The sequence below is a fragment of the Azolla caroliniana genome, unplaced genomic scaffold (assembly GCF_043228905.1).
Source record: "Azolla caroliniana isolate FFs.n. ecotype wild unplaced genomic scaffold, voAzoCaro1.0.p SCAF_15, whole genome shotgun sequence".
In the NCBI taxonomy this organism is placed as follows: Eukaryota; Viridiplantae; Streptophyta; class Polypodiopsida; order Salviniales; family Salviniaceae; genus Azolla; species Azolla caroliniana.
This window is the reverse complement of record NW_028230450.1, coordinates 15,655,315-15,678,165: the sequence shown is the minus strand read 5'-3', so window position 1 is coordinate 15,678,165 and position 22,851 is coordinate 15,655,315. Positions and strand designations below refer to the sequence as shown.

General features: G+C 37.1%; 2 protein-coding genes across 2 annotated transcripts; both read right to left on the bottom strand.

Moving 5' to 3' along the window:
* Positions 1–847: 847 nt before the first annotated feature.
* Positions 848–10,486, bottom strand: LOC147854801 (ribonuclease H2 subunit B). The gene is made up of 10 exons (XM_087330989.1): positions 10,354–10,486; positions 8,607–8,675; positions 4,371–4,472; positions 4,066–4,142; positions 3,073–3,196; positions 2,932–2,996; positions 1,687–1,753; positions 1,449–1,524; positions 1,226–1,298; positions 848–1,137 (listed from the first exon to the last, which is right to left on the bottom strand). Exons 1-10 carry the CDS (start codon positions 10,484–10,486, stop codon positions 1,033–1,035), a joined length of 891 nt encoding a protein of 296 aa, XP_087187115.1. The 3' UTR covers positions 848–1,032.
* Positions 10,487–13,967: 3,481 nt separating this feature from the next.
* On the bottom strand, positions 13,968–16,508 carry YLMG2 (YGGT family protein). Its single transcript, XM_087331643.1, has 3 exons — positions 16,194–16,508; positions 14,670–14,887; positions 13,968–14,570 (listed from the first exon to the last, which is right to left on the bottom strand). Exons 1-3 carry the CDS (start codon positions 16,455–16,457, stop codon positions 14,303–14,305), a joined length of 750 nt encoding a protein of 249 aa, XP_087187769.1. The 5' UTR covers positions 16,458–16,508; the 3' UTR covers positions 13,968–14,302.
* Positions 16,509–22,851: the final 6,343 nt, after the last annotated feature.

Below are 22,851 nucleotides of genomic sequence, written 5' to 3'. Positions count from 1 at the left end.
CCTTATTAGCTTAAATATGGTGTTTTCTAAGAGACTCCACTAAGAATCATGTATTATTGGACATAATGTTTTCAAATATTACAAGCATGGCACTAGTTCTTAGCAACCGGCAACAAATCAAACCGAACTGCAAAACCACCGCATAACAACTTAATGGTTTAAAACGGTTCAGTTCAGTTTAAGTTTCATTATTTTTAAATGGCTTGAGTTTGACACGCTCGAATCAAACCATTGACAATTGTTACTAGTTATTGAAGAGCATAAATAAAATAGTTGTCTACAATTCCATGTTAGCTTTTCATTCAATTATGTTAATAAACTCTCCATTTATTTAACTACACATAATGTCTACTCAAGGGTATTTTTCTGGTTAAACTTTCACAAGAACATGATTATGCTGCTTGCACCAAGCTCCTCTCTACAAATTACATTCACCCTATCTTGCTCTAAATTGATTGGCATTCCAATTGTCTGCATTTTGTAAAAACAGTGTTATCCATATTTTATCACCAATGATGAAATGAAATTCGATTTAGTAGAAAGATTTCATAAAATGTCTGTAATGTGTATCTTTTAATCAATTTCGATTCAGAATTGTAAAGGCCACACCATGTTTTTAATAGGCATCTTCCATTTTTGCAATATCTCATAAATTACCATATTTAAAACCCCACATGGCTAATTTTTTCTTCTGAAGCATTTTTCTTTCTAAACCCTTTTCATCGTAACCCTACAAATACTTCATCATTTAACTCATGTAAGCACTGATTTTATGATGTAGTGCTAATTTGTCACTCTTGCATAAATCATAAAAAACGCACTCGCTAAGAAATGCTGACCAAGAAAAGACAGTACAAATCATTTGTAGTCAGTCTGAATTGCACATGAAACACCTTTGTTCTCATTTGAAAATGTACCCCGTTTTCTTGAATCAAAATGCTCATGTGAAAATGTTTCGGTCTGGTTCATCAAAATTTATATTTTACATCCATTGGTTCACGCACCATGAACAAGGAGGAAGAAATAAAATAATCAGCGCTCACGAGCAAAGAATTGAGTAACTTTCCTTAGACCAACTGTATTTCCTTTTTTGGCCATCTTTGTTTTCGCAGCCACAACATTTCCATCTTTTCTCATCTACATGAGCATAATTATCCTTAGTGTGTATATAATCAAAATCAAGCCAGGCGATGAGATGGAAATTGTTTGAAATTACCATACTTACAATATTGGGCTTGGGATCAAAACTATCACTGGCATCAACAGGAAATGATTTCTTCAATGTTTGTAAATCCACACTGGCAAAAAAAAGGAAAGAAAAAGGCACATGACCATCATTGATCTCTTTCATACATATGAAAGCTAGACACTGAGAGGTACTATAGTCAATAAGAAAATGGAATATTCAAATTACACAGACATAGAACTAAATTAGGTGTATGCAATACCCAAAGTGTTTATAGAGCATCTCTAGCCATGGTGATTCTTTTAAATAATCTCCGATCAATCCTATGGCATGAGCCTCTGAAAAAAGAATATGTATATATATGGTGTCATTGCAACTTCAACAGTGTAACGTTATAACAAAAAGAAAATCATACGAGAGCCAAAGAAGTTCATTATTGCAACTTTTTCTTTTAAACATTTGAAAATATTCTTATAAGCTAAATACTTGTGCCTTATTACCCTTTGCTCCTTCCAACATGCTACTATAACCCTCCAATGCATCCAAACCATGCATAGTAAGCTTCACCTGAGGTGAAAAAAATTAAATCATATGAAGAATCAATCATTGTAACCATGCAACAAGTAACATATTAAGCAAAAAACAAGATACCGTAATTGAAAGGGTTCAATGAAAAGACAAGATTTAAACGTTGACCATAATTCATCTTTGAGGACATTAACAAAAGCCATCAAACAAAGGCACGCACAAAAAAGAAAAATATTAAGAAGGATCTGACTGCCAATTTCTTTTGGATTCAGCCGATCTAACAAAATCAGATGTGACAGAATGTCTTTGTCAAGAGTCTTTTCACATTATTGTTCTAGCACCTCATGATATAATAAACAAGACTCTCAAAACTTCTCTCAATAGAAAACCTTGTGTCTTGAACTTGTAGTTTACACCATGTGAGAAAGAAAGTTGTTACCAGTGAAACCATTAACGGCTAGTTATAACCCAATGGCTATTTTTGTAAGGATATTTAGAAATTTTAGCAATTTATACAACTTTTTAGTAATACACCCAATTTTACATTAAATTACATAAATAAAACCAATATCTACCAAAAATTAGCTATGCAATGTTGGGAAATTTTTGAAAAATTAACCCTACTTTCTAAACTTGAAGAGTTTCATGCTATGAATTCCTCATCCAAGCATTCAAATGAATTGTTAGTAAAAATACATTCCATTATCGGCTTACCTAGAAGAAAACAATTACAGCTCAAAAACAGAACAAAAGAATGAGATAACTAGAATTTGCGAGAAATATTGGTCATAACAGGTTTGAGGATTCCAAGGCATAATGCATTTTTTTGAAGTTGCAATAGAAAGTATAGAAGATTTGCTTGATTTTTCTTTCAGTAAACCAGCAAGAAGAGCAAAAAAAATGTCTTACAAAATACAACCATTCAAATTAATTCAGTTTAAGAGGCTCCAACCATTCAAATGAATTGATAGAAAAAATACAATTCGTTACCTCCTTATCTAGAAACAATTAGAGCTCTATAATGCAACGAAAAAATGAAATAGCCAGAATTTGTGAGAAATCTTGGTCGCAAAAGATTTAAGGATTTCATAGCGTAATGTGATTATTATCATGCAGTGAGTCCTTAATATTTTTTCTTGCAAAAATGGACATCTTTTTTCCAGATTTTTAAAATTTTGAAAAAATAAATAAATAGGAAGATGTTAGAATGGACACACCTTACAACAAAGCCAAGACAGAACTTTAGTATCATCAAGCCTATAATACTTTGAAGATCCAACTTCTGCAAAAAACAGATTGATTCTGAGCATAAAATCTAATCGAGAAATATAAATGATTTTCTAGAAAGATCCATGTACCTTTTACTTCACAGACCACATCAAGAAAAGTAGGTGGGAGCTGCGAAAGACTTAAATACCCAGGATAACCATCGACATACAAAATTTCCTCCAATGCCCTAAATTTTCCAAGGTCATCCGCTTTCTAAAGAAAGAAACAATAGGAATAGTACAGCTTATTAGCCCTATCAAGCTCCCCAAAATCAAGAAGTGAATGAACAGTGCACTTGGATGAGAGATGAGAACAGATATGGATATGGGAGATGGAAAAAGGCCCAAGCAAATGATAGTGAGAAAAAGTTGTAATTTAAAGAAAGATTTGCAAACAAATCAAAGTAGTGTGCCGCATATGCTTTTCAGATGGATCATATCTTATTGCATTGCATTTTTGAGCTTTATCCAAAGAGAAATCCTAAAGAGCGTTTATACCACTTGTGAAGGGAATATTTTTGGTGTTTCTCTTGGACAGAGCAAACAAATAAGATAGCTTGTGGGAATTGGCTTGGACAGATGAAACAAATGCACACAATAGTGAAGAAGAAAAGTGACCAGAGTGATGATACAAGTTGTGAGTCTTCCAATCTATTCATGTTGGATGATCTAGTTTATTGCATCATACGATGGCTGGCGATAATGCTGATGAATAATGGCCTTAGTGAGTGAGGTTTACAATTTTTTTTTGTTTTTGAAGAGCATGCAGACTCCTAGTTAAGAAGATGCTTTTGAAGCAGACTTCTAAAGATTCAAGATAATAATAAAAAAACATCGAAGAGGAAAAAAACAAATAAATAGAGTTTCTTTTGAGGATACAACTTTACAAGGCAGGAAGATAGTGCATTCTTTCACTTTTCATTACACCAAATGCACAAACCCTAAATAGGGAAATCAAAACCAACAAACATGATCCTGAGAAAATCAGTGCCATAAGGTTGTTGAAATTTATACAGTATGTAGAGCACTTTGAACATGTGGAAAATACACATGGAAATAAATATGGATGTTACGATTGAAAACCTTCATTCGAGCTTCATCAAGGATCGGTAGAAGTAAAAAGATTGGATCTATTGGTGTAGACATATAAAGGCTGCCATCTGTCAAAACAGGATAAGATGAAATTTTAAAGAGAAAAATGAGCAATCCAAGCTATAGATAAAGATATAATTAAGTTTTTCTGTATGCATAATAGATATCATGCAATGATAATTAGCGTTCATAAAGCTATCTTCTCTTTACCAACATTTATAGCTTTATGTATGATAAGACAATCACGCATTAAGGATGGAAAGTGAGATGTATAATAAAAGTGAAAACATGCATACCTTCCAATGCATAATCACCAATAAACCAAGAACTAAACTGCTCCTTGAACCAATGAATTTCTTGAAGTGTTTCATCTATCAACATATAGCATGACTTTGAACCTGCAATGAAAGGAATTTCACATGATTAGCAGAACTTTTAGCATGTCATTACAATTTCCTAGGACATAAACCAATACAAAATGCAATCAATAGAAGCATGACCAAGGCAAAACTAAGGCTACTCTTCAAGAGACTATTCTTCTGAAGAGAATCTTGTATTCCAAGAATCCAATTCTTATAACTATACGTATCCTAATTCTCAATGTTGCGTGTTTGAGACAGAAAATATGCAATATAGTGGCAATTGCCAAAAAAAGAATAACTATGTACTTAGGATTCACAAATGAAGAGCTACTGCATTTAGAAGTTTTAGGTTAGTCCATCACTAAACTTCAGTTTAACTGTTTAAATACTCTATTTGATTGCAGAAAGTGCATGGATATTTAATGTCTCTAGCAGATCATAATGGCCTGTGAGAGCTGACAAAGATTATAACTGTATATGTAAACTCATCATCTGCGAGTAAGAAAAGAAAAGAAAATTAAGTTCCACGCAAGCTTCCAAAACTAAATGGCTTCAAATGTAATCAGGAATCATGAATAATTAGAAGAGGATTCGTTTCCATGCACCAATTCAGGGTTCATAGAAAGTACTCAAGGTATGCGAGAGCGAGATCTTGATGTCGATTCTAAATCATTCTCTCCCCAAGGACTAGAACTTGATGATAAATATTGGGGAGATGATGTACAGACTTTGCTAACAAAAACACATGATCTGTGAGAATATGAATAATTTGAAGCATTAATGTTACGTGCACAACCTTGAAAGGGCAAAATCCAGTGTTTTAAGGGCAAGTACATGCAGTGTACTGAGAACCTAGGGTGCAAGTATAAAATGAGTAGCTAACCTCATTAGGAGAAGACCAATATTTCTGTTGGAATGTTGTTCAAACAATAGCGCTTAGTGGATTTGCATCCAATGTACATGTACAGTCTTAGGCAATATTCAGTTTAGTCGTATGGGATGCTGATGATGTTTAAGATCCATCTCAATTTCTTTAATTTTTTGTTGTTTGCTTAATCATTAGCTTATCTTTGACGTTTGGTATCAGAACGAGGCTGATAATTTGTTTTCTCCTTTGTTATTGATATTATCATGGGTGAGCTATAAGGTTTCATGTCGTGATTTAGGAAAGCAAAAGAGCAAAAACCGAGTTCTTTCTTTTCTTTCTTTTTTTGGCTAATTCTCCTATTCTAAACACTAGCATGGAAATTAATTTTTATTTTATTTTATTGTTACATTGATTCCATGGCGATTTCTTACGTTATCTTTAATTGTTTCAATTTAATCTTACAATTTATTCAATTGATTATTATTTTATATCATGAAATTTAAATGTTTAATAGTTATGAATTAATCCATTTAATCATCAATAATAATGATTTATTATTATGATAACTTCTTTATAATATGTTATTAAGAACATTAACGTTTAAATACATTAGTGACTATAATGCATTAATACATAATAGAATTTTTCAAATCTTAATAGTAACGTGCATATTAAGTTTTAGAATATTATGCGCCTTATTACAAACACATAATTTTAGTACTAAAATTAGTGTTGCTTAAAAGCACAAAACAAAAATCATTGGAGAATTGATGCATTACACATCAGAAATGTGCATGCATTTTCTTACATACAAATAAAAAGAGTTAGCACTTACGAGTAGGTTGATTTGTGATTTGAATCTAAGGGCACAGATGACATGGCCATTAGGGGTCCTTACAAACCATAGTAGTCACTTTCTTTACCGTTGATATTCATTTTGGCCTCTTGGGTTATCCCAAATGCACCCATCCTTCGACATACCCAACATACAAGTTACATATTTGGATAACCAAAGGTTACCCACTTTATGACATGCCCAAATGGCACTTCTTTTAGGATGCTTAATGCACGAATGCTTGACATAATGTTTTAGTTTGTGTGGGGAAGTCAGGGTTCCATTATGGGAATTAAAGAGTCGACAACACTCATGTGGCTACAAACAAAGCATTTCTTAATCTTGTTTGATGTGTGTGTGTGTCATTCATGGTAATAAACTGTGGTTGCGCCTCGAGGAGCCACCATGAATAATTTAGATAGGGATCAGGGAAAGCATTAACTTATATGTCACCTCCGTGGTTTTTAAAACACCATAGTGTTACCACAGTTACTTGATCTTCGAAAACCATCTCATATGTCTAGAGGGGTAAAAACCGTAGTTGAGCCTGCCACCATGAATAATTTAGCTAGGGATCAATGAAAGCATTAACTTGTATGTCACCTCTATGGTTTTTAAAACACCAATAGTGTTACCACAATTATCTGATCTTTGAAAACCATCTCATATGTCTAGAGGGGTAAAACATGAAATGATTTCTAGGTTATTCTTTCTTGCCATCAATTATTCAAACACAATTTTCTTTGAGATCAGTTGTTGCATGTAATATTTTAGTTTAGATTGTCAGTGTTAAATAAATGGCCACACACATGGATGAGGATACCAAACCATCCCAACTGCAATTGGTCCAACCTAGCACTTCATTTAATTTTTCATTGGAGGCATACTTAACTGAATTATAAAATGCCCTCAATATGACCTTCCAACAAATCTTGAATCCTGCTTCGATAATGTCTATGAGGATTCAGAAAATGAAGGGAATCTACAAGGTGAACCTTCATTTGTCATGACACCATATAAGAAGGAAGCAATTTGCACTTGGTTACGGCATTGGGAATTTCATTTTGAGATGTATCCTAAGCTTGATAGATTAAAATTGTCAACGTGCGGACACATTATTCCACTTTAATGGCTTACAGATCGATATTGTGAGCAATCGAGATTCTAAGTTCATTAGCACATTTTGGAAACAAGTCTTTAGAAAGCTAGAACTAAATTAAGCATGAGTTTTTCAAATCATCCACAATCAGATGGACATACTGAACAAATTAATCAAAATTGAGGATCTGCTTTGGGGTTATGTTTCTAAAAAACCTTCCTTATGGAAACAATATCTACCTATTTTAGGGTTTGCTTAAATTAGCTCTAAACATCTTTTATGTTGATGTATGGCTCCCAGCCACGCACTCCAATTGATGTTAATATAAATCGCAACAAATTAGAAAGCACACACCAAATATTGGGGTATATACAAGAAATGTTGCATATTGCACTAAATAAAGTTAAAATTACTCAAGATAGAGACACTTTATGTTGACCATCATCAAAATCCTCAGGTATTTGTCCCTGGTCAAAAAGACTTTTTGCATTTGCCTCATGATTCTAAAACATTATATGTGGGCAAGTGCACAAATTAGCAACATGTTATTGTCGACCATTTTCAATTCTTCAATATATTGGTTCATTTGCCTATCATCTACATCTTCTCGATGGTGTTCATAATCATCCAATTTTTCATGTTAGTCATTTAAAAGAACTCTTGGTTTCTAATGACAACATGGTATTTGTTAACGACTTGGTTACTCTCAAGGATTTAGCTTATAAACCTCATGTGCCAAAATGCATTCTCGATTCCAAAACGAAAACTCTACCTTCTAAATCAATGCCAGAATTTAGGATTAAATGGCTGGATCGAACTATTGATAATGCCATTTGGGAGAAAGAGACAACTTCAAAAACACACTTTCTTACATTTTCATTGCAAGAGTACAATTTTCTAAAGGAGGGGAGTAATGTTATGTGCACAACCTTAAAGGGGCAAAATGCTAAGCATTTTAAGGGTACCTTGAATTGAGGCAACTTGCATTAGGTCATGAGACATAGCAAGTACATGTGGTGTCCTAAGGACCTGGGGGTGGAATATATTTTGCAGAACACTGTTGAGACAAATGTAGTGTGGCAAGACTCTTGTTAACAATAGTGCTTTGTGGATTTTCATCCAAGGTACAATCTTAGGCAATATTCAGTGGTATGGGATGCAGATGATGTTTAAGATCGGTCTCAATTCCTTTGCTCAGGGGTGATTCGGAGGATAGGTGGCCTTTATCCATTTCATTATTTAATTATTTATTACTTGCTTAATCATTACTCTATCTTTAACAACTAATCAGCCCTTCCTTGAGGAGATTTTGTGGCTTTTATTTATTTTATCGAACCAAAATGATTTATTGTGAAGAGAGATGAATACCTGTCTTTGGATGCTTTAACTGAAGTAAACAACCTTGAGAATCGATGCCACATTTGGCTTGAGATGGGACTGTTCAGGAAACACAATAAAAATAAAAGCAACAGTGAGATAAATGCATCAAAAATTCAAAATACCCTTTTTTATGCATGTCATTCCATTTTCCCTTTGCCAACAATGTTGATTTACTTGTTATATAGGAAGAAGAAGCAAAAATAAATTTTTAGCGAGATTTAAATTATCAAGAATTTGAGCTTAAGCACCAAAGCTGTACATAAAAACTGGGAAAAGAATTCCAGCAAAAGACATTTCAGGTTGTTTTTTGAAATTTTCAGGCCTTCCAATGTATCCAGTTTTGGTATGTGAATGGGGTAAAGAGGAGAACAAATTTGATTTCAACTTTCAAGGCACTATTATTTTGCAATGGCCTGAAATATGGGTGGGATTTCAAGTTTCCCTAGATTTGAATTAAGATTTACATTATGCTTAACTATTAAGTGGTGGATATCTGTCATACGAATAAGTGCATGCATATAATCAAACATGCACGAATAACCATATCCATAGATACATGCAATGTTTTTTAGAGAAATTTAAACAAAAACATTGTCCTTATAAATAGCCCATGCGAAATCCCAAACTCAATGACCAACATTTTTTTCTTCAGTTCACACCTTCCCTCATTTGAATATACCTGGAAAATAAGAAGATGAAAATTAACAGCCCTTCCTAAGTTGTCTTTTGAACCCATCATTTGCCATGTTTGCTTGATGATGAATTGCAAAACTGTATCCTGCTAGATTTAAGCCATGTAATCTGTCCATTGAAACCATGAGTTCCTTTGGGTTGCAACATCGTATCCTGTTAGATTTAAAGTTATGTGTCATATCATTTATGTGGATTGTAACATCATATCCTGCTAGATGCAAGCCATGTTATGTATCCATTAAAGTTGTGTACCCATCATTTGCATAGGTTGCAACATCATATCCTGTTAAATGTATGTCATATTACGTGTCCATGGAACCCATGATTTGCATGTATTGCAACATCATATCATGCTTGATGTAAGGTACCTTATGTATTCATTGAATTTCCTTACCCATCATTTGCATAGGTTGCAACATCAAATCCTGCTACATGTAAGGTATGTTTAATTCCCATATGAACCCATTATTTGCAAATTTTTGTTAATGTCATCATTTGCGATGCTTTTCCCTGGATGGATAACAGCACCATATCTTGGCTGATGGAAGCTAAGAAAAACTCATGCTTTTACCGAAACCCAAAACAGAAGATATCTATCCATTGAACTCGTCATTTGTATATGCAAACCAATGCATGATCGTCACAAACCACTACAATAAAAAAACAGATTGGTCCATCTGGAGCCATCATTTCGCAAAGTTGGCTAGTTTCTAGATAGCAGGATAGCATCCTTCTGGATACAATCGAAAACATTGACACAAGACCTTACCACAAACCATACGGAAAAAGCATACTTGTTTAACTCTACTTTGAAGAATGTAATACACACATTAAGTGCTACTTGCTAGATAAACTCCTGAAGGTCTAACACGACCATTCCAAACACAGGGGAAAAAAAAAACATTCATTTAGCGCTGCAAAGGCATAGAATGGTGCGACCTGATCAAATTCACGGTGCATTATTTAATTATCTTCAATGAGATACACACATACAGATAAGTGAGAGAAAAGAGAGAGAAGAAAGAAAGAGAATGGGGACTACCATGGGCGATCATGACACGAGCCTGCAGCTGAGAGTGAGGATTCGAAGCTGCGGTGGCCACCATGCTTCTGCGGATCATCAGAGGAGCTGAAGAAGGAAATGGCGGGAAAGCACGCTGATTCTTTGAACACATGGTGCTCTGTGTCTGTCTGTCTCTGTTTTAGAGAGAGAGCGAGGGATTAATGGTTCGGTTTAACGGTTTCATGGTTCGGTTCGGTTCGGTTCGGTTCAGGTTTTCAAAATTTTTAAACGGTTCGGTTTTGACCCTCTCGAACCGTTGCCGATTGTTACTTGTCTATTAAGGACGCCCAAATGGCCTAGTAACACATAAAACAAGAGATTTTTACATCTTAAATGTTGTTGTCTCTCATCTCTCGGAACAACAAATCAAAATAAAATAAATGTTTACTAACTGTGTAAACAAGATAAAAAATGAGACTAAAGAATCTTGGTATCGGCACATGTAAGATTTTCTTAAGTTATATATATTGTACTTTTCTTTTTTGTCTTCGAGACATCTCTACCATATTAGTATAGATCGACCCGGAATGGACAAGTCTTTGAAGGCAAGGGAAGCACCTATGATGACGGGAGATAATGGCCTTTACTTGTCGATGACAAGGGTGGTGAGATCATTGTCCACGGGCCTGAGGCCTACGTCAAGTTTGTGCAAACCCTGAGTGTATGTTGCATTAAATAGTTTCATAAGATCCACTCTTTTGATTCATATCCACATATAACGTGCATCTACATCCTTACGCACAACAAGCTCTTATTTGTACAACACAACCACTCCTCCAGACCCTTTAGTGCTTCCTAGTGTTCGTGGTGGGAACAATATATTGACTCCCATCTATATCCTTGTACATCAAGTAGTTTACTAGCCATGTATTGGTGTATCGTTGTATAGATAGCAATATTTGTGTTCCTAAAGGTATCTTCAAAGTACCCAGCATTTATCCTTATAGTGCCATCACAATTCCATATAGTAATATGTATGTAAGGTCTCATAGGCCATACACCATTAGGAAGGCTCTCTTCCCCTTAATAACGACCTTACCATCTCTATATACAAACCATTAGGAAGTGAGATCGTCATCTAAATATATTTTGTCACCCTTGATGCACGTCTTCCCACCCTCCGTGCTAAAGCAAATGGAATATCCTATTGCCCCAACCTTTATTTCTTAGATTCTTGGCATCTTCTTGTGGGATTCCTTTTTTAGCCCAACCACTCATTCATGTAATGCGCATGGCTTCTTTTAATGTTGCATTGATCATTTGCATCTTATCCACTAATGTTCCTTTTTGCTTTTTCACTACTTCTATCCAGGGAGCATTTGCGTTAATTTCCTTTTGAGCAAGCTCAACTTGAACTTTGGCATATTTGGCTACATCTACCCATATTTGCATTTCCTTACTTACGTGCCTTTAATAGTGGAGAAGCATTTTCCCACTACTTGTCATTTTTCTAAATCAACTTTTACAGTTGCTAATTCAACCTTATATCAAGATATTTCATCCTTAAGGCATTGCGTCATGTCATCCTTGAGCTCTAAGTTTGATTTGTTTAAAAGGCTCGTGATGTATTTTCACATGTCTTCTAATAACTCATCATTGAGAGAGGCATATAACTATGTTTCTTTCTCCTTTTTTATTTCCTCTCTTCATATTATTTATATATCATCTCTCATAAGATCTCTTGCATAATATTGCGCTACTTGGGGTGCGTCTATCTTGTCCTTTTCTTCTATGATATATTCTTGGGGTTTTCCATGGATTTAGACCATCTTCATGGGTGTTGAAATCCATATCTTCAATTGTTGTCCATTCAGAATCCATGGTGTCCTATAGTTAGAAAGCGAGTAGAGTGTTTGGTCGGAAAAATGCAAAGGGCAACAGGAACAATGTAAAAACTAGGAACATAGAGATTGGGCAAAGAGGACACAAGTTAGTTAGACATTGTAGAAACTGCAAGAGGATCAAAAAACGAACAGGATCAACTATTACTGAAAACAAAGGGGATCAAATATTACAAAAAATGTAGAGGACACATTAGACAAACATTTCATATTTATGGATGATCAAACATTTCAAAGGAAGGAATCTTGCAAGGAATGACTACGAAATTATCTCATAGTGGATAAACTAACCTAACCTCCTAGATCTAGCTGCTTTCTTTCTATATATTTTTAAATCAGCATATAACTACATTAGCTTGAGATAGAGTATATTAGCATCTCAAATTACTCTTCATAAAGTTGAGTTCTTGTATAAAGACATTCGAATTGTGGAGCCATAACCATTGATCTTGGGTCTCTCAATGAGCAATGAAACTTGTGTCATGCCTCATATAAGTATCCTACATCACATTAGGCTTTTTGAACATGCACATTAACTTTAGAGTTGATCGACCAAGGATTGGCAACAATGTGTTCATCTATAGGCATGGTTTGGTCATATCAAGTATGAAATGAGTCAATCGTGTCAAATTAGTTGCTATTAGCATACATATAATCCTATGACAACATTATTCACATGAAACTTGTGTCATGCCTCGTATAAGTATCCTACATCACATTAGGCTTTTTGAACATGCACATTAACTTTGGAGTTGATCGACCAAGGATTGGCAACAATGTGTTAATCTATAAGCATGGTTTGGTCATATCAAGTATGAAATGAGTCAATCGTGTCAAATTAGTTGCTATGAGTATACATATAATCCTATGACTACATTATTCACACGAAGGCATCCATGATTCCAAAGCCTTAAAACCCATCTTAAACCTTCCTTCTTTTCATTTACAAGTTCACATGAATCTAGCCAAAACATTTAAATGTGGCTCTTACATACAATTAGGTGTTATGAGCTCATGGCTCTCTTCTCTTTTAGATAATTGATACAATATAATGACAATTCTATAGAAGAAAGCCAAGCAATCTCCTCATATGCTCTTCTACGTTCTCATCCACATGCAATAATGGCAATACTCAATATACCAACCGTTAATCTTAAGAAAAACCTTAAACCTTAGGCCAATTCGATAAGGTTTTAAGTACACTCTTTGTTTGACTTTATTTATATGGACATTCATGACTTGAAGTACTTATGCTTTCCTTTGCATTTTGATTCAAACTTATTTGACCACTTGCACCAAGTCTCATGAATTAGACATCATTAAATTCATAATTACCATTTATCTTAATGTCTACAAGTCATGTGACATGGATATCATTTCGATGAATGTATTCAAATATGCATGAGGGACGAATTCTCCCCATATTCAATTATGATCAAGAAACTAACATATAACATATGAGAATGACAAAAACAATTCATAGGATACTTAATTGTAATGCATGTCTATTGTATATTCGATATCTCCAAGATCTAATTACTCTAATGCCCCATTTCAACACAGAAAGAAAACCCTACACTTTTTGCCTTCTTACCAAAATCTACAAAGCACATCAACCTACATACAAGTTAGAGGTGAGAAATGTTTTTAATGAGAATTTCTCAGAGAATATGAAGTCAAAATGAAGACACTAATGGTGGAAGCACTTTATATTGTAACAAGGAAAGCCAAAGTGGTTATGGCACGCAAAACTTGAGCCAAAAAACATTATCATATAATACCTATACATAAATGTCTGAAGTGTACAACAATGGCCAAATCTCATAACTACAGCACCTCCTTGCATAAGAAAATGCCTTTAATGTTTGTACGACAAGTGTACAACAAGAATAGCCGATGTGCCCTCTGAGCTTGATGATAAATATATATTGTTTGTGGATGTACATTATGTTTTGTTACTAATATTTGAATTTTATCCTATTTTTGTTGCTTCTCAATCATCCACATCCTAGAATGAGGAGATACTTGTAGTGGTGTCATTAAAATCCAAATAAGTAACTTCTAAAAAAACAAGTACAGTGGGAGACTTATGCTTTTTTAGTTGTTAAAACCCCTTGCCTCTTAAGCCATGCCTTTTGGATGCCCGTTAAGCTTGGAAACCCTAATTGTTGCTGCCTGTTTGCTGCCATTGCTTCTGGTGTTGAAGTAGTACCGGGAAGCTCTGCCGGTAGTGCAGTTGCAGCGTTCGTGAAGGCATTGAGGACTAGGAAAGCCAAAATAGGTGAAAGATCAATGGTCCCCCCCAACGGTGGAATTATACCTCGGAATATGTTCAAGTATGGATCGCAAATTGTGCTACAAAAAGAGTTAAGATGGTGAGATTACCGCCATATGTATAGACTAAGACAACAAAAGAAACAGTTTTCGCCAAATGAGAAAATATGTATAAGGCACCTTAGAGGGTTTGCTATGATTTGAGGAGGTTGCGGAAACCAAGTTAAGATGAGTCTCACAACTAACAAAGTGTTGTAGATGTTGAGGAAGTTGAGCACCCCATTCGCAGCAACCAGACCTGCGACCGAATCGCCAGGCAAAATGGCTGCAAAGTTGTAGTTTGATAATTCATGTCTACGGTGAGAATGAGGGCGTGGCAACTCCAGCGCCCACCATCTCTGATATCAAGAAATAGATAGATAGACACTCACCCTTGTCAATGAATGTCACACTCCACATGATACACTGAACATTGTATACGTTATACACATGCATAGTTGTGAAAAAACGCGTATTCTGCATTTAGAATACGTTTTAGAATACTCTGAGGTATTCTACACGTATTCTACATCTTAGACCTGCCATTTTTCAAAATTTCACGTATTCTAAAATTTTGACATATTCTACGCATTTAACAAGTATTTATCACTTCAAAAAAGTTTTACAATTTTTTAAATTATTTTTCCTTGAAAAAAAACTTCAAATTTTGAGAAGTATTTAATGTATTTTACAAGTAGTCTATGTATTTAAAGTATTCTACACATATTCAAAGTATTTAACATATTTTATCTATAAAATATGTATTCTAATTATTTTTTAAAAAAAGTTAGAATACTTATCATACATATTCTACACGTATTTTATGCTGAGTATTCTACAACAATGTACACATGACAAATCTATCCTGTCCCCTCTGCATATCAGAATAGATAAGATGCACTCTCACCCATTGTCAATTATCGCATTCCTCATGATGTGTCATGCATTATGCACGTGAGATTTGCGGAAGACATTTATCGACATGCACAAGTGCAATAAGCTATGAAAAAAACCATACAAATTACCTACATATAGCCATCAATCGATTAATGGTATGTGCGGAAGGTGAAAAGAACATGTAATTTAATTTATAATTTTGTATCAACAGCAATTGTGTTCATTTGTAGGAATGCATCTATTTGAATTACCTACTGAAACCTACATATGTAGGCACATTTTTAGGCCATCAACCAAACATTGGTATATGGTGATTCACAAGGATACATATACATACATGCGGTTTGAATTATGATTCTGTGCCAAAATAACTAATATCTGTGGTCATGTATACAAATGCACCCATGTACTCTACTTAAATGTTATGTCTGATAAATTTCCGGACATCAATGAGCCAATCGTGTGTGGCGATTCATAGCAATTGAATGGTAAAATTATATTAGAACTAATTCATCGGAATGCAACATCTGCATACACATGACTAAAACCAATGGTTACATGCATTGCATGCTTACTTGTTGAGAATGTGAATCTATGGAAAGGATACATGCATGCATACATACATACATACATAAATACACACACACACACACACACATACATACATACATACATACATACATACATACATAAATATATATACACACACACAGACATACATAAATACACACACACACATACATATACATACATGCCTTAGATGCTTACCTGTTGAGGATGTGAATCGATGGAAAGGAGAAATACATGGAATCTAGAGAGGAGAGAGCTCTTGCACTCCTCCAAAGCCAAACAGAGCCTTTGCACACACCCTTGCAGCTCTGTCACCAGCAACTGGTGCTTTTGCTGCCAGTTCTCGTGGCACTTGTTAAGGGGAGGGAGAGGAGGGAACCTAGGAAGAATGAATGGGAAAGAAGGTCTCACAGAGAGACCTGCTTTCTCTTCTCTCTGGCTCGGTCGATGTGGCTCCTCCATGGCTGCTGCCTCTTCTTCCTTCAGAGAGATAAGGCAGGCAAGAGGAGGAGGTTCTCCTTTCTTAACAAAAGCTCTGTTTTATTATATATACATACATACATACATATATATGTACATAAATGTATGTATACATACATTATTACATACATACATGTATGTGTGTGTGTATATATACATATATTATCCTTTTCTTAGCAAAGGCTGTTTTATGTGCTGCCCAGCCTTGCCCAAAGAAGGAGGCAGAAGCAACTACTCCCCACTAAATACATCCAAATGTCACCACCGCTAGGACACGATGCCATCCCATCACCAAAAATATGTAAATATTGACCATTGTAATAGAAAGAAGGAGCATCTACTGGAAAGACATTTAGCTATTAAATACGTGATCTATAATACATGATCTCTATTTCATTCGCTATCATCGATAATACATTATCTCTATTGCATTCTTTTTGCCTTTTATACCACTTAATATTGAGAGGGAGAGAGTGGGCATTGTGATAATCCAACTACTAAAATTCATGACAATGAAACAAAAGGAATGGTCAAAGTCCTTTCTTGACATATTACAAGCTACAACACCAAGGAGTGAGGCCTAATTGGCTTGCGTAGGAAATTGGTAGAATGCGGGATGTTGATAAAGAGCCAAAGGTAAGAGGTATGAGTTCATGATGCGCGTGTTGAGACAACCCTTGTGCTCTTCCTAGTCACACCCTCAATATTGTGCTTTCTTCATATTAGTTTGTAAGTATTGCACAACTATTGAATTTGGAAGTGCAACAAAGACTATACAAAATACACTTGTAGGAGAGAGCGATGAGAAAATTTATCAAGTGTGGTACACAGTTTAACACAAACTAACTGATTTTTCTACCAAATTCTTATTTTCTCATACATTTTGATTGTTTCATCCACAAAACAAAAAACTGATTAGAAATTTCATTCGCGTTATTGCAATGTATACATATAGTAGGCTCAAAATGATTGGGCATATATGTGTCACAAAAGTGCATTTAGCGTTTAGACGAGGCCATGTATGATTATTGTCAATTGAAATATGATTATACATTTGGTGATTTTGAAGAATCACACATGGATAGGCTCGAGTTAGCCTCATCCATACCCACGTCTCTAGAATGTATAGTTGTGAAAGGTGGGTAGATAAGAAACCTCAATGAGTCATAATTACAATTCATGTTATATAAATTTGCATTCCCACGTATAAAAGGAAGTATTTATTTTATGCAATGCATAGTCAAATACAACCAAGTATATTGAGGAGCATGTTGGCATTCGATTCCCCCGCCTCATTTACTCATAAGGACGAGTGGCAAAAGAGAAACATGTAGCTGTGTACTCTCAACAAATTAATTAATCTAGGCAAAGTATGAGTGAGATTGCATTTAGTTAGTGATGGAAATATTCACAACACATATTGCATAACAATTTTAGAGCCTTATGGGTTGTCATAAGTCATGCTTAGTTATTGTCGAAAGCCTAGGCAAATAAGCAACCATATAGTTCATTTAGATGATATTCACCATAAACGAATAATTGAACGCATGGGACCGATGAATGTCAATGCTTCATCTACTTTAGTTGTGAAAACAATGGGTTTGAGTGTGGACATTTTCCATCCATGTTTTGGAAGTAAAAAAACTCAAAGAAATTCCTCAATAATATATGGCATATGGTCCACAGAGTTTTAAGAACGGGTTATGGAACTTTCAAGCAATGCGTGTGATGTCATATTTATGGTGGGCAATGCTCAAAACTACTTGAATGAAGAAGCAAAAATAAGTATGACATAGCTCGAAGAAGAGGGAAGAAATGAAGAAAAAAAATTAAAGACATGAAGAATATGACATTCACACTACTATCATCCAAGTGTTTCAATAAACAACCAAAAAATTGTTGGGATTTCGGTCCCTCCGGAGGAGCCGGATCGGATGTGTTGAAGGAAGGAACTAGACCGGATCGGAAGGTATCCAGATGGATTCGATGTTAACCGGATCTAGGGACATATCTGTAAATATGTTTCAGGTGTGCCTGTAAAGGCTATATTTGTATATAGTCCTAAAGTCATACAAGTATAAATATGACCTAGGGCAATCACCATGTATGTGTGTGTGTGTGTGGTTGTATCATTGTTGTATAAAGAGAGAGACAGAGGGAAGAGAAGTTGAATCAGTTTTTGTTGTAACCGCCGGTTGGCGAAGATACAGAGCTCTAGGTTGTTGCCTCTGAGTCTCATATCGTACCCCCTCCTCTTGTAGTGATAGTTAGAGACTGTGGGCTCCCGTGGTTTTGCCCTATTAGGGTTTTCCATGTAAACATCATGTGTCGTCTATTCGGTGTAAGCGTACGAACCTCCATTTTTGTTTTGTTCTTTCATTAAGTTTAAGGCTCGGTTGTGGTCGAGCTCTATTCCTCTCAAACTAATATCAGAGCGAACAAGAAAATGGAAGAGTCATTCGGAAGCATGTTCAAGCTCACCGGCTCCAACTACCCAATGTGGAAGTCGAAGATGAGGGACATGCTCGTGGTCAAAGATCTCTGGCTTCCCCGACATGAGCCTGTACAACAACTTTAATGAAGAAAGCAAGGCTCATGTGCTCTAGGAGAAAATCGACACCATGTTGGAGAGTAAAAACGTCATAAATCGAGTTTCGGTATTCCAAAAGTTAGTGAGACTCCTCTACCATGACGGATCCAGCATGGCGGAGCATATGAACGCATTCTAGGGGCTCATAAATCAAACAACTTTGCTTGAAGTACCCCTGGACGACGAGGTACTTGCATTGCCCCTGCACAGTTCCCTCTCGGATAGTTGGGAGACATTAGTTGTCACTTTGAGCAACGTTGGGCTGGAAGGAAAGCAGTTGTCCCTAACAAGGGTAAAATCAAGCTTGCTGGATGAAGAAGCTCGCCGGAAGGACCGGGAGTCCAGAACCGACCCGAAGGCCTTGGTTACGGAAGATGACTATAACTGGGGAAGAGACCGAAATCAGAGTCCCCAAAACCGGGACAAATCGGGGACAAGGTCAAAGTCAAGGGGGAGGCCTACTTGCTTCTAATGTGGGAAGTTGGGGCACTTCCAAAAGAATTGTCGGCATTTCCGGAAAGAGAAAGGGGCCAACACCACCAATTCGAAGAAGAGTTCAAGGTTTAGGGTTCGAACCGGAGAGGTCCGTGTTGGGAGATAGGTCCCTCTGGATGGGAAGGAAGAAGAACAGTGCCGACGAACAATCTCGGTCGAGGCCGAAACCGGAAGAGGAGTACCCGGCTACGGAGAGCCGGATGGTGCAGACCCGGTGAGAACCGGATGTGGAGTACCCGGCTACGGAGAGCCGGATGGTGCAGACCCGGTATGAACCGGATGAAGAGTACCCGGCTACGGAGAGCCGGATGGTGCAGACCCGGTATGAACCGGATGAAGAGACATATTGGTAAATATGTTTCTGATAGTCCATCGTGGCTACATTTGTAAATAGCCGAAAAGTCATATTAGTATAAATATGACTTAGGGCAAACTTTTAGTTGTTGTTGTCATTTTCTTGTTGGTGCAAGAAGAGAGAGCGTGTAACTGTGTACAGGTTGAGTGAGAGAGAGAACGAGGTCGTTGCCTCTGTTGTAACCGCCGCCTGTGGCGAAGATCGTGAGCACGAGGTCGTTGCCTCCGTGAACTCACTGTTTGTACATTCCAATATAGTGATAGTTTGCAGCCTGTGGGCTGCCGTGGTTTTTCCCTCAGTTTGGGTTTTCCACGTAAACATCCTGTCTACTTTTCCTCTCCTTTTGTGTCGTGCATTTGTTTCCCGTTTTCTGTGTATGAAAAGAATCTCGGTTGTGGCCGAGCGTCGGACATAAGGAGCCTTGAGTTCCCGTCAGTCCGGATCGGAAAGGAATGTCGCCGATTGCGATAAGTGAAGAAGAATCGTTGCTCATCACCAAGGAGAATGAGTTAAACCTTGTCAACGACGAGGCAACGTGGGTTGTCGATTCCGGAGCATCGTTCCAATGACACCGAATTGGAAATGCTTCTCATCCTACACAACCGGAGATCACTACTGTGTCCGGATGGGGAATGAAGGTACATGCCGAATTGTTAGCATAGGAGATGTGTTGTTGACGACATCAACCAGATGCAAGTTTTTGCTGAAGGATGTTCGACATGTTCCGAAGGTTTGATTGAACCTGATATTAGCCGGTCGGCTAGATGATGAAGGCTACACGGGTAGCATCTGGAACAGAGTCATGACGTTCAACAAAGGGAGCTTGATTGTGGCTCGAGCCCGGAAGATCAACACATTGTACCTAATGCATGCCCGGATATGCCGGGAAGAAGTGAACATAGCGTCTGACGCTGCCGATGTGTTGTGGCACAAGAGACTGTGCCATATGAGCTAGACGGGGATGAGAAGACTTGCCGAAGATAACCTCATTCTGGATGTGAAAGATGTGCATCTTGAGAAGTGCACCGATTGCTTGGCCGGCAAGCAAAACCGAACCTCCTTCCGGTCAAGAACACCGATGAGACGGAATGCACCATTGGAGCTGGTGCATACCGATATGTGTCAAGTGGACACGAAGTCACATGCCGGTGTCGTGAAGATCCGTCACTAGGCGCGGATCGCGAGGCGGAACCGCCGGGGTTCTGGACTGGAAGGATCGAAGTTCGCACCAAGCTTAGTGAGAAAGTATTTAGGATAGATTGAGAGAGAGAAAGAGATTAAGATTAAACGCTTGACTTAGATTGAGAAAGATTCATATGGCAAAGAGAGAGATATTGAGATTAAGATTTTAACTCTTGATTTAAGAAACAAGATATATCATCAATGACTTTTCTTCTCATTAATTTCTTAGTTCATACATGGATCCTTTTCATACATCACTCTTACCGTCTATCTCTTGGGTCCCACGTTGGTTCTCAATGCAACTGCCCAAGTCTCCAAATGGAGTGTCCTACATGGGTAACACCACCGTCCATCTCTTGGGTCTCACGTTGCCACGTTGGCTTGAACTGCCCAAGTCTCCGGAACATGTGTGCTCCTCACATAGACACAAAGATAATAGCTTTTGCTCTACCTTATATATGATGAGAGCCGTATTTGTCGTGCCTATGTGGGATATCTCACAGTTTTCTCTTTTCCTTTCACAAACTTTATACCCTCATATCTTGACATCTAGTTATCCATTTCTCGTGTAGTAAAGTGCATTCTAAAGCTCTTGAAGTCCTCCATCATTTTGTACTTAGATATTAAACTTATTTAAAATGTTATCTTCACTATTATTGTTTTATGTGATTCATACTCGATTTTGTACGTTTTATGTGATTTTCACACCATTGCCGAAAATCTTCACGACATTGGATCGCAGTACTTCGTGACGTTCATAGACGACCACAACCGGAAGTTGTGGGTCTCACTGTTGAAGAGGAAGGACCAAGTGCTCTTCGTCTTCAAGGACTTCCATGCGAGAGTGGAAAGGGAAACCGATCGCAAGCTAAAGGTAGTTTGACTAGATAACGAAGGCGAATATTGGGGGCAGTTCGAGGAGCACTGCCAATCGAAGGGGATCCGGCTCGAATTCACCATGTTGAAGACATCGGAACTGAACGGACTGGTTGAACAAATGAACCGGACTAGAATGGAGAGAGTTTGAAGCATACTAGCACATGCAAAGTTGTCCAAGACGTTCTGGACTGGGGAGTTGATGACGACGACGTACATGATTAACATATCACCTTCAACACCCTTGGAAGGAGACACACCACAGAGGGTATGGACCAGTAAAGACGTGTCTTACCAGCATCTGAAGGTTTTTGGTTGTCTCGCCTATGTGCATGTTGTAAAGGACAAGAGAGCAAAGTTGGATCCGGAGTCCCGACCATGCATATTCCTTGGATACGGTGATGATGAGTTTGGATACCGAGTGTGGGATTTGGTTGATAAGAAGGTGTTCCAGAGTCGGGACATAGTCTTCATGGAAGACAAGAGTATTGCCGACTAGGAGTCGAAGAAAAAGATAGCATAGTTTGGATCGACCAACGAGACCCATCCAGCCGAAAGTCAGATAACACTCGAAGAATCGGCCAAAGTCAGACAAGAGACCGAATAGATTGAAGAAAAAGAAGATCATGACACCGGAACTGGATAAGACCCTGAATCAGATTCGGATGAAGAACAAACGGAGGAACTAGTAGTCGAGAACCAAGGAAGAAGATATTCTCTCATAGAGAGAAGAGCCCCCCAGAGATTTCCAGATGTAGAGCATGTGTTGCTAACCGATAAAGGGGAGCCGGAAAGCTTCGAAGAAGAAAAGAAAGACATCCACAATTGCAAGTGGTTAAGTGCCATGCAGGACGAGATGGATTCCCTACATTAGAACC